A 12,655-nucleotide genomic window follows, 5' to 3' on the forward strand; every position below is an offset into this window, starting at 1 on the left:
TGTCTGGCTTCTAACCCCAACAGTTTGCCAAAATTCCTTTTGCTATGGACTGAATTGTGTCTCCCCAAATTCATATGTTGAAGCCCTAACCCTCAATGGGATACTATTTGGAGATGGGCTTTTGGGAGGTAATTAGGTTTAGTGGAGATGATGAGGATGGGAGAGCTCACTCACTCGCACACTCACTCTCTCCTTGCCATGGGAGGATGCAGTAAGGAGGCAACCATCTGTAAGCCAGGAAGAGAGCCCTTACCGGAAACTGACCATGCTGGCACCTTGATTTTGGACTTCTAAGCAAAGCCTAGAACTAGGAGAACATAAATTCCTATTGTTTAAGTTAACCAGTCTACGGTATTTCGTTTTAGCAGCCTGAGCTAAGATACTGTTTTGAAAACCACTAATAATTTCTGAAAAATCTAGTGATCTTTCCTTGTTACTGGTGCTTTTCTTCAGGATTTGACACTAAATCCTCCTTCCTTCCTGATGTGCTAGGGTTCTAGATCTTTTCTTCTGTTCCTAAGATCCATCCTCAGCCTTGGCTCTTACCCTGGGCTCTCTCTCCTACACCTTTCACCTTGAATGGCTGCAGCGCTAAAGCACTGACTCGTCCTATGTGTGTCACCCCTGCATTGGCACTTAGCCCTTCTGCTTCCTTGCCTGCAAAATGTTCCTCACTTAGCAGCTGAGATAATATCCAAAGTCTCTGTCTTCTCTAACATAATCCCGTCTCTAAGATCTCATGCCAGCACAGTGAGCCTGACCTTTCCGCCCATGCTTCAACCTGTGTGATGCATCTGTCCGTCCATCTTCATGTTGCTATATTCTAAAATACAATGTAACCAAAACCTCTTTATCTCCCAGCAAAACATGTAGTTTTGATTAATTTCTGGCCTAAAAAGTAAAATATGATGAAATAAAAGTAAAACTCAAAGATATGGTAGCTTTCTTTCTCCCTGTCTTCTTGTGTGGTGTATATTAAACCCTTGTTCACTATTTAGAAGTCCTTGAATATGGATCCTATATCAGATCTTGTTAAAACTGGTACTCATTGATGACAAGGTTGGATTATTATATACATAGGAGAGCATTTCAAAATCCCATTGTTCAGTTATTCACCAAAATATTCAGAGATGTCTGATCTTCCTTTGTGCTATATGGAAAAATAAGAGGTAGAATTGAAGGAAGAACCAGGACTTTACTCATCACTCATTTCCTGCTATAGATTTTCTAAGAGAACTGAAAGGAATACATTTCCTCCTTGCATCTCGAAAATCTTTGTTCTTTCAAAGAATGATGGCCATTTAGGGGCAAGACTGCCTTTAATTGTAAGAAAGACAGAATGTGGTTCAACAAAGAACCACTAAGTCGGGTAGACTGGGTTAGCTAGACATAGTTGACTGACAGTTGCCAAGGGAGGCAGATGTCCATCTGGGTCTTGTTCACAAATCGCTCCAATCCAGTTACAAGGCATGAAGGTGCACCCCAAAATAAAATAGATATGGGGATTCAAAGGCAGTAATATTTTTATCAAATGCTGCTGATTCCAGAGTACTTTACCTTGAGGTCTGGAAAGCGTGATAAGGATTATACTTTCATTGAGTTTTCCCTTTTTCTGATTAGATCATTTCACCCCTAGCCAGTAATGAGATGGAATCTTTAAAAATAAGCAACAGCAAAAGAAAATCTTTTCTTTAGGCTACCATATTAGATTCTTGTTTCATCGGTGCTCAATTTAGGAATGAGGCTGTGCTGCTAGCTAGATGCATGATCTTGGGTAAGTTGCTTAGCCTCCTGAAGCTTCAGTTATCTTATTTGTAAAATAAAAGTATATTGATCCTGCTTAGATGGTCTGTAAGACCCTTCCAGTCTGTGACTTTTCTGCCACTGCTCGTCACGTAGGTGTGTATACAATCGAATGCCTGCCTCCCTAGGAGCGTTTTTGTTTTATTTTGTTGTTTAAGCTAGCAGCAAGCATTAATCGTTGCAACTCTAAACAGCACTTCACAAATGCTTCTAAGTGAATGAAATAATGTACGTTAGAATCCTGTGAGATGATCCTTTATGTTCCAAAGAGAAACACCTGAGAACTTTGTAATCCCATAATTACAAAACTACCACAAAGCATATAATTACCAAAATTTATCAGTTTATCAAAGCTTCTGATTTTTTTGGCTTAAAATGGTCACTTCTTGGACCTTTTCACATTTTCTTCATTTCATCACCAGCATTAGCAGTTCATGTTCTTTAAGGCGGTATTTTTTCCCCAAGGACATAAGTTATCACTTCCAAGAGTTACCATGTGCACAACAGAAGGAAGCAAACAGAAAAGTCACTTTGAGATGCTGATGCTGTGTCGGTCATTAGCCAGACACTTTTACCAGCTACTGACTCACTGCTGCTTAGAGAGGTCTTGAAAACACACCTCAAATTCTTGCCTTTGTAAAACTGCCTTAGACTGGTAGGGTGTTTTTGACTTCTTGTTCCATTGCTCCTGATGGACCAATGCTCCTGAATAATACAGTAGAAAGAGAAAACTCCCAAGCATCAGTCTTCCATGTATGCCGCGATCCCAGGTTGACTGTCAATTTACAAAGAGCCCTGAGAGAATTGGCTTTTGTCATTTCCCAGTGTCCCAGATTCCAACTTCCACTCAGGAATAATGCTGATAATGATGTTCTGGAGATGATAAGGATATGCAACTCCATGATTTTTTTACCAGAGTCAGTGGCAAAAATATTAGAAACAAATTTTCTAATATTTAGGCTCCATTTAATCTTTCTATACCTCCTTCTTTGTGACACAAAACCCTGCCTGATCTTCTCACAGGTTGTTTTCCACCTCTAATTACCATTTACTCTGTTTGCATGTGTTCTTTTGTACTATAATACTCATTATGAGTTCCAGAAGGAGGAACCTTAGCCAGGGATCATGAGTGCTCAGCTCAGCCATCCCTGTGGGGTCAAGGATACAGACCCTCCGCACCTCCCTCCTGCCTATTTTATCTGTTTCCATATAAGATCTCGGCAATATTTACTTCTTCCCCTGAATTCCTAGACTCCACATATTTTATCTTTATTTCTACCATCTAACCCTAATTATTTGCCTCCTTCAATACAATAAATTCTCCTTTTGATCAAAATCGCCCACTCCACACGTGGCCCGAGTGTCTCTCCAGATTCATGTTTCCACCATGCACCACGTTTTGGTTTCAGTTATACCAAGCCACTTATTCTTCTCCAAGCTCCACGTGTTCATGTCCACAGGCTCCTCTGAGCCTTTGCCTATGCCCTTCCACCCTCATGACCTAAAATCTACTTTCCTTGAGACTCATCTTGAGTGCTGCTCCATCCAGGAGGTCTCCCCTGGTCCCTCCCCACCTAAAGCCCCAGATGCTCCTCCCATGTCCACCCACAGCCTCCTTCTTAGGTTGGAATTAGTTGTGAACATATTTGTCTCCTGGAAGACAGCACCCATCTGATCTTTGCTTTTCTAACCTTGTTTTGGTGCTCAAATACATTGAATGGGGATGCTTAGTTTGCATTTCACGGCACTGAAAGCCTTCTGCCTAAGATGACCTTTCTAGTGTGGCGTAATTGTCCTTCAGACTGTGCTCAGACCTCAGCAAGGACTGTTTCCTGCAATCGACAGCTTCCCTCTCCCACCCCTTCCCTATGCACTCCTTTATAAAGTTGATCATAATAATCCCTAATAATTAAAAAGTGGGAGATTTGGCAAGCACCCTGTTTTGGAACCTGCCAAGCCAGGAGGGTTTAAGGTGGCTGTTAAAGATTCTGCAAATGCCATTTATGCCACAGATACAGCAGCAGCATTTATCTAGCTTTCTAGTCTGCACAACAGTCTCAGCCAAGCTGAAGCTGATTACATGGGCCATGCAATAAAGGTAATTTATTCATCATACACAAAATCTCCCAGTAACTAAAATCGAAATTGTAAAGTGCTGATTGAAAGGAGAACTGATGTATGAGGGCACAATTACCCTCTAGACCAAAAGGGCAATTCTGAAGAGTACTTTTTCATTATTTTCTTTCCTAAACCTAATTATTGTCAGCTTTGCAGATATCTCATAATTAACTTATTCATAGAATATTAACCTATATTTTTTCCCTTTACCACTCCCATTCTGATTTCATATTTTGCATGTCTGGGGGCTTTATATCTGTTTAAAGTCTTCCCAGATCTCTGGGTGGCTTCAGGGGCTCAGCTGAATCCCTTCCCTGGGAGGATGTTGATTTCTTGAGAGAACCAAGAACTCTGGAGGGTTCGTCACATTTCTCTAATTTATAGATCTGTTTCCACTGTTTACAGTGGCAGTTGCCTCTTCCCCAAGTTCCAGGATCGCCACTCACTGTCTTGGTTTCGGGTAGTCTGGTAGTCTTGGTGGTAAACCCAAGACTGTTGACCTTCCCCCGCTACCCCTGGTTGTCCACAAACGTAAAGTGAATGCCAAGCTGAGAGGATTTCTTGTCTTCCTAGCTTTCCTCACAGACATCCTCCCCTGGGGCTGAGCAGACATCTATGGGCTTTCCAACCTCATAATTAAATCCCCTGACAGTTTTCTCTTCTGGCTCACTTGCAAAATAAATGCTTCAAAGAAGGTTAATTTTTCTCTCTCCGTGCCAGTGTCCAGTGTTTGCATAGAGATGATGATGATGTGGGAAGAGGGTAAGGTGTGTGCTTTGAAATACATACAACAGTTTTAAGTTTTCTTAGCCTGCCCATAGCTAATTCAGAGACCAAAGCTTGAGGGATCCATGAAGGGCTGAGAAGGGGTGGGTGTGCTCGTGCAGATGAAATATGGCTGCATTTAAATCTTGTCTTCCTCTTAGCAAATGCAAATCGAAGGAAATACACCATTGAGTGGTATTCTCTCGTTCACTGTTTCCTTTTTTCTCCTCATTCCATCCTGTTTTCCTATTCCCTAACTCTGCCTACTTTCTTTGGGGAAAGTAAATGTGGCATTTTTTAGACATGCTCATCCATATACCTTTCAAAGCATCCATTTTGATCTGCACAGATGAGGTGCTGGTTTTCTAGTAGCTCCAGCCCAACACCTCCTGATGTCCTCTTCCAGGAGGAAGGCCCACCAGTGGGACCATCCAGGCGATGAGACTGCCATTCCTGTTCACCAGACTCTTGATTACTGTGCTCACTGGAACCTCAGTGCTCGTAGTCTTAGTTCTTTTTCACCTCGGAATTTGAGGGAGTGAAGAAATCTGATTTCTTCAGGAAATTTTTGAAGGGGTAAAGCTTCTGGTAGGCTGATAGATGAATCTTGTTTGGTCTATGGCTATGTATGTGGACACAAAAGCAACCTTGCAGTTTCATACACTAACCATAAATGTGACCTTCTGTTTGGCCTGAAAGAAATCCTGGTCTGTGTGGCCTGGCAGGGGAGATCTGTCTGTTTTCTCTCTGACTGTCTTTTTCTTTTCCATAAAAGACGTATTCTCTGGGGATTTGTCTTACATCTCTGCCTGTGGTGGCTGATTCTCCTTTTTTCTCAGAGAGGAAGATGAGTACTCAGAACTGCGATCAGAACTCAGCCAGAGTCAACACGAGGTCAACGAGGACTCTCGAAGCATGGACCAAGACCAGACCTCTGTCTCCATCCCTGAAAACCAGTCCACCATGGTCACTGCTGACATGGGTGAGTCTGCCTGCCGTTACCACGAAGTATGGTTTGGTTTCTGGATTGTAATGGGAATTTTAGAAACATGAGGCAGCCTGAAGTAAAATTTAATTAGTCAAGGAGTTTGATGAGTAGATGAAGGCACATCCATTTCAGTCCCTTACATACTACTTTGTTGGTCAAAATGGAACTGAAAAGCTGAATTAGTTTTCAGCCCTGATGTTTGTGATTCAAACATATGGCACCTCCATTTGAAAATTCTGGAAACGGGGAGCCAGTTAAAAAGGTTATCGCAGTGTTCCAAGTAATAGTAAAATCTGAACTATGATGGTGGGAATGGAAAGGATGGAATGGGTGGTGACACATTGCGGTGGAAGAACCAGTAAGTTTTAGCAACTGTTGGGTAAGGAGGAATCCAAAATGACTCTAACATGTTGATCCTGAGTGACTAAAAGAATAATCATATTCCTTAGTAAGGAAGTTTGGTTGAGAAATGAGTTGGGAAATAGATATATTATGTTTGAGGTTGTAGAGAAATGTCCATGTGAAAATAGTTGATATAGTGTATTGAGATGGTGTGTTTAAAACTGCAGGTCATGACCCATTAGTGGATTTTGAAATTATACGAAACATGAAATATTTTTTAAGTGAAATCAAATAGGAAAAAAATAGAATGACAGTATTGTTTCACGAAATTTATTTGTTGCATGTGTCTATGTGGTAAGTTGCCAAATGAAACGTTCCAACTGTGGGTTGCTGTCAAAATGTTGCAAAACAACTGGTCTACTCGGAGATGCCTAACTGGATTTTTGGAGAGATTGAGGTTGAGGATAAAGGCTTTGAAGTTATGAAGTAAGGAGATCCCGATGGTTGAAAGGGTGCGGAGTCAGAAGAGGGAGGAGCACCATATCTTAGGAAATGCCCACATGTAGGGAAGAGATCGAAGAAGAACCAGGAGAAAGATGAGTAAATGTAGTGCAATTTTCATAGAACTTAAAATTTCTTTGGGACCGTGGGGCCAGTTACCAATATGGGATGGTATTACTTTGAATTTTGTTTTGTTTTGCTTCAAGAGAGGGTGGGATGGGCTGGAGATCATGTGTTTTGTTTGGGCATAAATTTGAGGCGGCTAGAGATATCCCAGTGGAGGTGCCTGGGAAGGTGGTACATAAACATAAGAAGCCAAGAGAGGTCTGGGCTGAAGAAAAGCAGCTGGAAGACATCAGTTGTTTGCACATAGTTACTGAAGCTGGGGAAGTCGATGCATGCAGTGAGAAGTGCAGAGAGCTGGAGACTAAGCCTTGGGGGCCACCAGCTGATGAGGAGACTCAGCAGGAGCTCCTGGAAGAGATGCGCCTCTCATCATTTCTGTCTCCATTTAAATGCACCTCCTCCGAAAGCATTTCGTGAGCACCAGTCTGTGCAAGTCCCTATGCTGACTCTGTCCTGCTCCATTTGTTTCTTGCTCGTGTCACATTGAAATTTTAAGTGATTTCTTTGCTTGACTGACTCTCCCACTAAACTCCACAGGGCAGAAGCATGTTTGTTTTATCTGCTAGTAGACCTCTAGAGCCCACCACAGGCCCTGGCACATAGTATGTGTTCAGAGGTACTTGTTGGAATGAATAACCCGCCAATCAGCCGAAGCTGTAGGAAGGAAATGGGGAGATGGTGTCTGGAAAGCCAGTGGGGTCGAGAAGGCTCTGATAAGGAAGAAGCGGTCAGCAGGATGAATTGCTGCTAAGGCCAAGTAATGGCCAATTTAGCTAAGACCAAATGGGTTGAGGAGTGGGGATGCCTCCCCAGGGACCTTGGCTTCAGGCTGAAACTGTCTCCTTCAAACTAACCTGAACCCAGACCCTGGGCTTTAAGTCACAGCACACACATCCCCCTGCAACCAGCCCACTGTGGGCCCAAGTCCTTCGTACTAAGTTATACCAGCATCATCACCTCTAACCCTAGCGGCCCCAAGCTTCTGGACTCTGTCTTCCAGCCTTCAGCAGTCAGACAAGTGCAAGCCGCCAAGAAGTTCCCGATCATTGCAAAGAGTCATTCCTACACTGATCCCTCCATTCATTTCTCTGAAATCGTATTTTATGAAATTAAATAAGTGACTCACATTCCAACAAAGTTTCTTAACCAAATAAGGTTGGGAAATGGAGGGATAAACCCACTTAAATCGGCTGCGTGTCTTTGCTGTGGGACTTCTTGGGGCTTCTGACATGAGAGAGCATCTGTGGCTCAGGCTACCCAGCCAGGAGCTGGTGTCCGCCTGTCTGCTCTATGAGCTGACTTCTTTTTCCTGAATCATTAATCTCAAATCATTTCTTTCCATCCTTTCCCTCCTTAAAAATATATATTCATTATAACCAGTGGTGGCATCTTTCCCGACAAGACTGAGCTCCTGGAGGGAAGGGACCCCGTCTGCCCAATGCCTGTCCATGTTCCCTGCCCACCGTAGGAGGTCTCTATTCATTTCTTCAGCAAACTCCCTGGGGTCTCTGCTAGGGACTAGGGATATGAGACACTGGGGATCTGCCGTGAGGCTGTCCTCCACACTGAAGTCCCTCAAAGCTCAAGTGACGTCCCGACTCCTTGCCAGGGCCTGCAGGGCCCCACAGACCCTGGGCATCCCCCACCTCATCCTCCTCACCTAGGCCTGTTTTCTTCCAGCTCTGACCACACTGGCCTCCTCGCTGTCCCTCAGACCTTACCAGCTTCTCTTACCTCAGGGTCCCTGCACTCACTGCTCCTCTGCCTGGTGTGCTCCTTCCTGAAACCCGCCTGTGCTTTCTCCTGCACCCGGGCAGCTGCCTTCTCGGCAGAGGCCTTCCCTGACCCCTCCGGGGGACCTACGGCGCTCACTCCCTCTCGCCCTCGCAGGCGCTCTCTTCCCTTCCCTGCTGCTTTTCTCTTCACAGACCTTAGCGCACCCTGACGACACCAAGTGCTGGCGTTTATTCCCTTGTGTATCCCAGTCTTTATCAGTCTCTCACGCTAGAATGCAGCTCCATGCGGGCAGGGACTCCAGCTGTCCTGTTTACCGACATCACAGTGCCCGACATCACTGGGAGGCCCCCAAATATCTGAGTAGCAGTGAACATCATCTTGGAGCTCTCGGTTCTTTGGAGGATGCGGACAAGTAAACAGGGAATGACTAACAGTTGGGTAAGGACCACGAGAGGAGGTGGACAGGGGCCCCTAGTGACACCCTCAAGTGGGAGCATCAAAGAACACACCCCAGAAGTCACATCTAAGCAGAAGGCTGAGGGACAAGTGGGAGCGATGCAAGCAAAGAGTAGGGGGCAGACGGAGAGTGCTGTGGGCACAGGGCCCACACCTGCTAGGTCCCAGAGGAGGGCGGGCACGGGGACAGCAAGGAGGAGGGGCTCATCCAGGCTGCAGCAGAGAGCAGTCCCTGTGTGTGTGCACGTCGGAACTGGACATCCGCCTCTTCGAACTCTTTTGTCATTTTCCAATTAAATTGCTTCAATAGGGAAAAAGCTTCCATGTATAAACACCATTATAGGAAATCATTAAAAAGCAGCCATTTCAGGATGGTCACTGTATTTGCAAACCTGCATTAGCAACCCAGACGTTTTCTTAAGCTGAATTTTATATGCAGAGTGTGCCGCAGTGTATTTGCTGATCTCCGCCTAAGATAACAGGAGTAAGTCCTACCTCTTCCCTTCATCAAAAGCACTTTTCTTTTGTTTTCAAACCCCACCCATCAAAGCCAGGCTGCCCCTTCAGTCAGCCTGGCTCCCAGGTGCTGTCCTCAGGGTCTGAAGGAGTAAACAAGCAATTTCGGAAGTGCCTTGACTTACCTAAACAGTCATAAAGGAGAGAGGTCCCAGCAATGTCACCTTGCATCTTAAAATAAATTGCCTTACATTTGTTCAAACCTGGTCACAGAGTTGTTTGGAAAATAAAGGTAATTAAATGGACAAAAAGAAGGTAGGAATCATGGCTTGGGGTTTTTGTTTGGCAAAGAGTTCTAGTTAAAAGAGAAGCTGGCTGTAATAGCTGACATGCTTTGCTCGCTTTACTTTGTGTCGAGCATTTACGTGCATCCTCATGTTTAATCCTCAGCTTGAAGGAGGCCCTGTAAATTTCCCATCTGTAAAAGTGGGATAACAGAGTTCAGAGAGGGTAAGTCACTTGTCCAAGGTTGTACAGCTAAGCAGTGGTTTTTGTTGTTGCTGCCCATGTTTCTGTAGGTGGCTTTGCTTTTACACGCCTCTGCTTAAACAGTGAAACGTGCCTGTGGTTGGTGTGCTACGCTTACTGCAGTCCCTTGAAGTCTCGAGTGCTGATGGGAGCAGTTGTGCATCGTGGCACCTGGCTTAATAGCAATGTTTGCTGTTCAAGATTTTGCAGAGCTCCGTCTTAGAAGCCACACTCTTAGACCAGATGATTCTGGGTGTTGCAGTAGAGCAGAGCACAGATGTGTGCACATGGGCTTATTGCCCCATGCGTGTCAGCACATGTGTGGTGCCCTCCCTAGCAGGCTGTTTCCCAACTCTGTTAGTGGAACAGCAAAGCTCATCTGGAGCAATTGTTTGTAAAACAAACAAAATCCCGGATCCAGTGGACCTTTGCACAGCCTGTGATGGGTTCTGCTCCCATATTTTGAGATCTCTTCTGGTTTTAGGTGAGAAATTCTTATTTTTCTGGAATTTAGCGATGCTAAACTACTACCCCCTTAGGGATGAAAGGAGGCATATGATACCTCGCTGGCTGGTGTGAGCATTTAGATAGAGATCTCCTCCTTATGAGTAGGTTTTGGAGGACAACCAAGGAAGAATTTGCAGATGAAACCTGGCTCTTTGGCACGGCTGTGACTGTGAAATATGTTTAAGGTTAAAGCCAGATTTTCCTGGCTTACTGGCTGAGGAGGCTTAACGGCTTCAGGAAAAATGTTCCAAAGTGTCAAGTAGCCACTCCCCGTGGGGAGAAGAGAGGTCGACGGGAGGAAAGGCAGCCTGTCTCCTCCAAGAACGATTTCTGCAGACTTGGAGAGAAGCGTTTACAAGGGCAAGGCAAGCCTGGCCGAGAAAGCTCACTTCTGATTAGGAGCGAGGTGGCCAGGTACTCAGTTATCCTCCAGCAAAGAATTTTCAAAGAGAATCAGGTTCTTTGCAACCTGATTCTAAAATTTGGAGAAACCAGTCCCCAGGTTGGAAAGGTTAGACGAGACTGAAAATAGCTCCTTGGCTAGTCGATGGAACAGGCTGAGCCCTGTGTTGCCTTTTTTTCCTTCTCTTTACTTTAACTGGGCAACTGAATTTCCAAGAGATTCACCCTGTTGGTCATCCTTGAGAACCAAGCCCGGGGAAGACAGATGTTTCGAACATTGACTCACCAGCGGGCTCTCCGACATGACTGTGTGCTTTCTCCCAAGGATCTGAGCCTGGTCAAACAAGACCTGTCGACACATGTTCGCAGGGCTGAGTGACTGAGGAGACCACCTAAAATTATTCTGGAACTTTCCTTAAAGAGTAGACAAGCTTGAGAGTAGGAAAGGTCAGTGTTCCGCTTCACTTCATGTTACTTTGGAATATTTCCATCAAATTCTACTACTCAGGAATTTTTCAGTCCCCAAAAGAGACTTGGGGTATAAGACAGAAATGGAAAGGCACTGATCTACCACATTTGTTCAAGATGAGCTCGCATAATTGTTGGGATTCATGAACTCCTTTTCTAATACAAGCGGTCTTTGTTTTCCAAACAGACTGTGTCTCCTCAGGTTGGATCGTTTTTTGGTTGTTTGAAACTTTTAACATATTTTTCCTTAAAAACCAGCATTATGGGCCGGCCCTGTGGTCAAGTGGTTAAGTTCATGCGCCCCACTTAGGCAGCCCAGGGTTTTGCTAGTTCAGATCCTGGGTACAGACATGCCACCGCTCATCAAGCCATGCTGAGGCGGCATCCTACATAGCACAACCAGAAGGACCCACAACTAAAAAATATACAACTATGTACTGGGGGGATTTAGGGAGAAAAAGCAGAAAAAAATTAAATTAAATTTAAAAAAAGATTGGCAACACTTGTTAGCTCAGGTGCCAATCTTTAAAAAAAAAAAAAAACCAGCATTATGAAGGAGTATTAGCTTCTGAGACAGGCCTCTGAAAGCTCGTTTCACCTGTAATGGAAATAAAATATGAGACCTCACTAGTGTTCCCACAACCCCAACCATCATGGTGAACATTGTTCCTGTGAGAAAAGGTGCCAGGACCACATTTGGATGCCAGAAGTACATCTTCCCCCTTGTCCTGGTGGCTTTGGAAATTCTCCCACCCCTACTACATCGGAGCCATGGGGTTTGGAACTGGTACTGACGGCCTACTGTGTGCTGGCACTGTTTGCTCTCCAGAGGGGCTCTTGGGCTGAGATGGGTGATCCAGGCTCTGAGAAAGGCCCATTCGGCCTGGAGGTTAGTGAGCTTCACGGAGAGTAGACAGAGGTGAGGCCCGAGAGCTGGGCAGGGCCGATGGCAGAGCGCATTGGAGGTGCAGTGAGGGGGCTGAAGTTTATCCTCTAAATGCGCCTCTAACTATTTCTTCAGCATAATTTCTCAGAGGTGCAGCTACAAAATGACCTTTAAGGCTTTTCATAGGTATTGCCAAATTGTGCCCCCTCTTGACCCCAAAGATTTCCTCACGTCTTCTGCAACGCTGGGTATTCTCTTATTCTTAAAGCTGTGCCAATTCAGGTGATGAGTAGTCAAATAAGCAAAATGATTATATATGAACTTGAACTTTTCTCACATAGGTGTTATTGGAGCCTTGTTCTCTAGAATCCACTGCCAGAACTTTGATACCACAGGGCTGGGGTGGGTGGCAGGGAATTCTGTGGGGGCGCTGTGGCAGCTTAGAAGGAAGGGTCCTGGAGGGGCCTCAAGGCAGCTGGGGTGCAAAGTTGATGTTAGGTTACCTTTCTTATGCCTTCACCATATTTAAGTCCAAGATTACTGTTGTCCAACTATGTCAAAACCGCCAAGGG

The 12,655-nt window shown here is 44.8% G+C and overlaps 1 protein-coding gene across 8 annotated transcripts in view; it reads left to right on the forward strand.

Annotated features, from left to right (window-relative positions):
* The window catches only part of MCC (MCC regulator of WNT signaling pathway), a 407,698-nt gene that overhangs the window by 312,555 nt on the left and 82,488 nt on the right, over positions 1 to 12,655 (forward strand). For all 8 annotated transcript variants that reach the window (XM_001504578.7, XM_070234444.1, XM_023617859.2 and 5 more), the window contains one exon: positions 5,526 to 5,668. In XM_001504578.7, the coding sequence (XP_001504628.1) occupies positions 5,526 to 5,668 (143 nt within the window). The remainder of the gene's footprint in view (positions 1 to 5,525; positions 5,669 to 12,655) is intronic.

This window comes from Equus caballus, chromosome 14, assembly GCF_041296265.1.
Source record: "Equus caballus isolate H_3958 breed thoroughbred chromosome 14, TB-T2T, whole genome shotgun sequence".
In the NCBI taxonomy this organism is placed as follows: domain Eukaryota; kingdom Metazoa; phylum Chordata; class Mammalia; order Perissodactyla; family Equidae; genus Equus; species Equus caballus.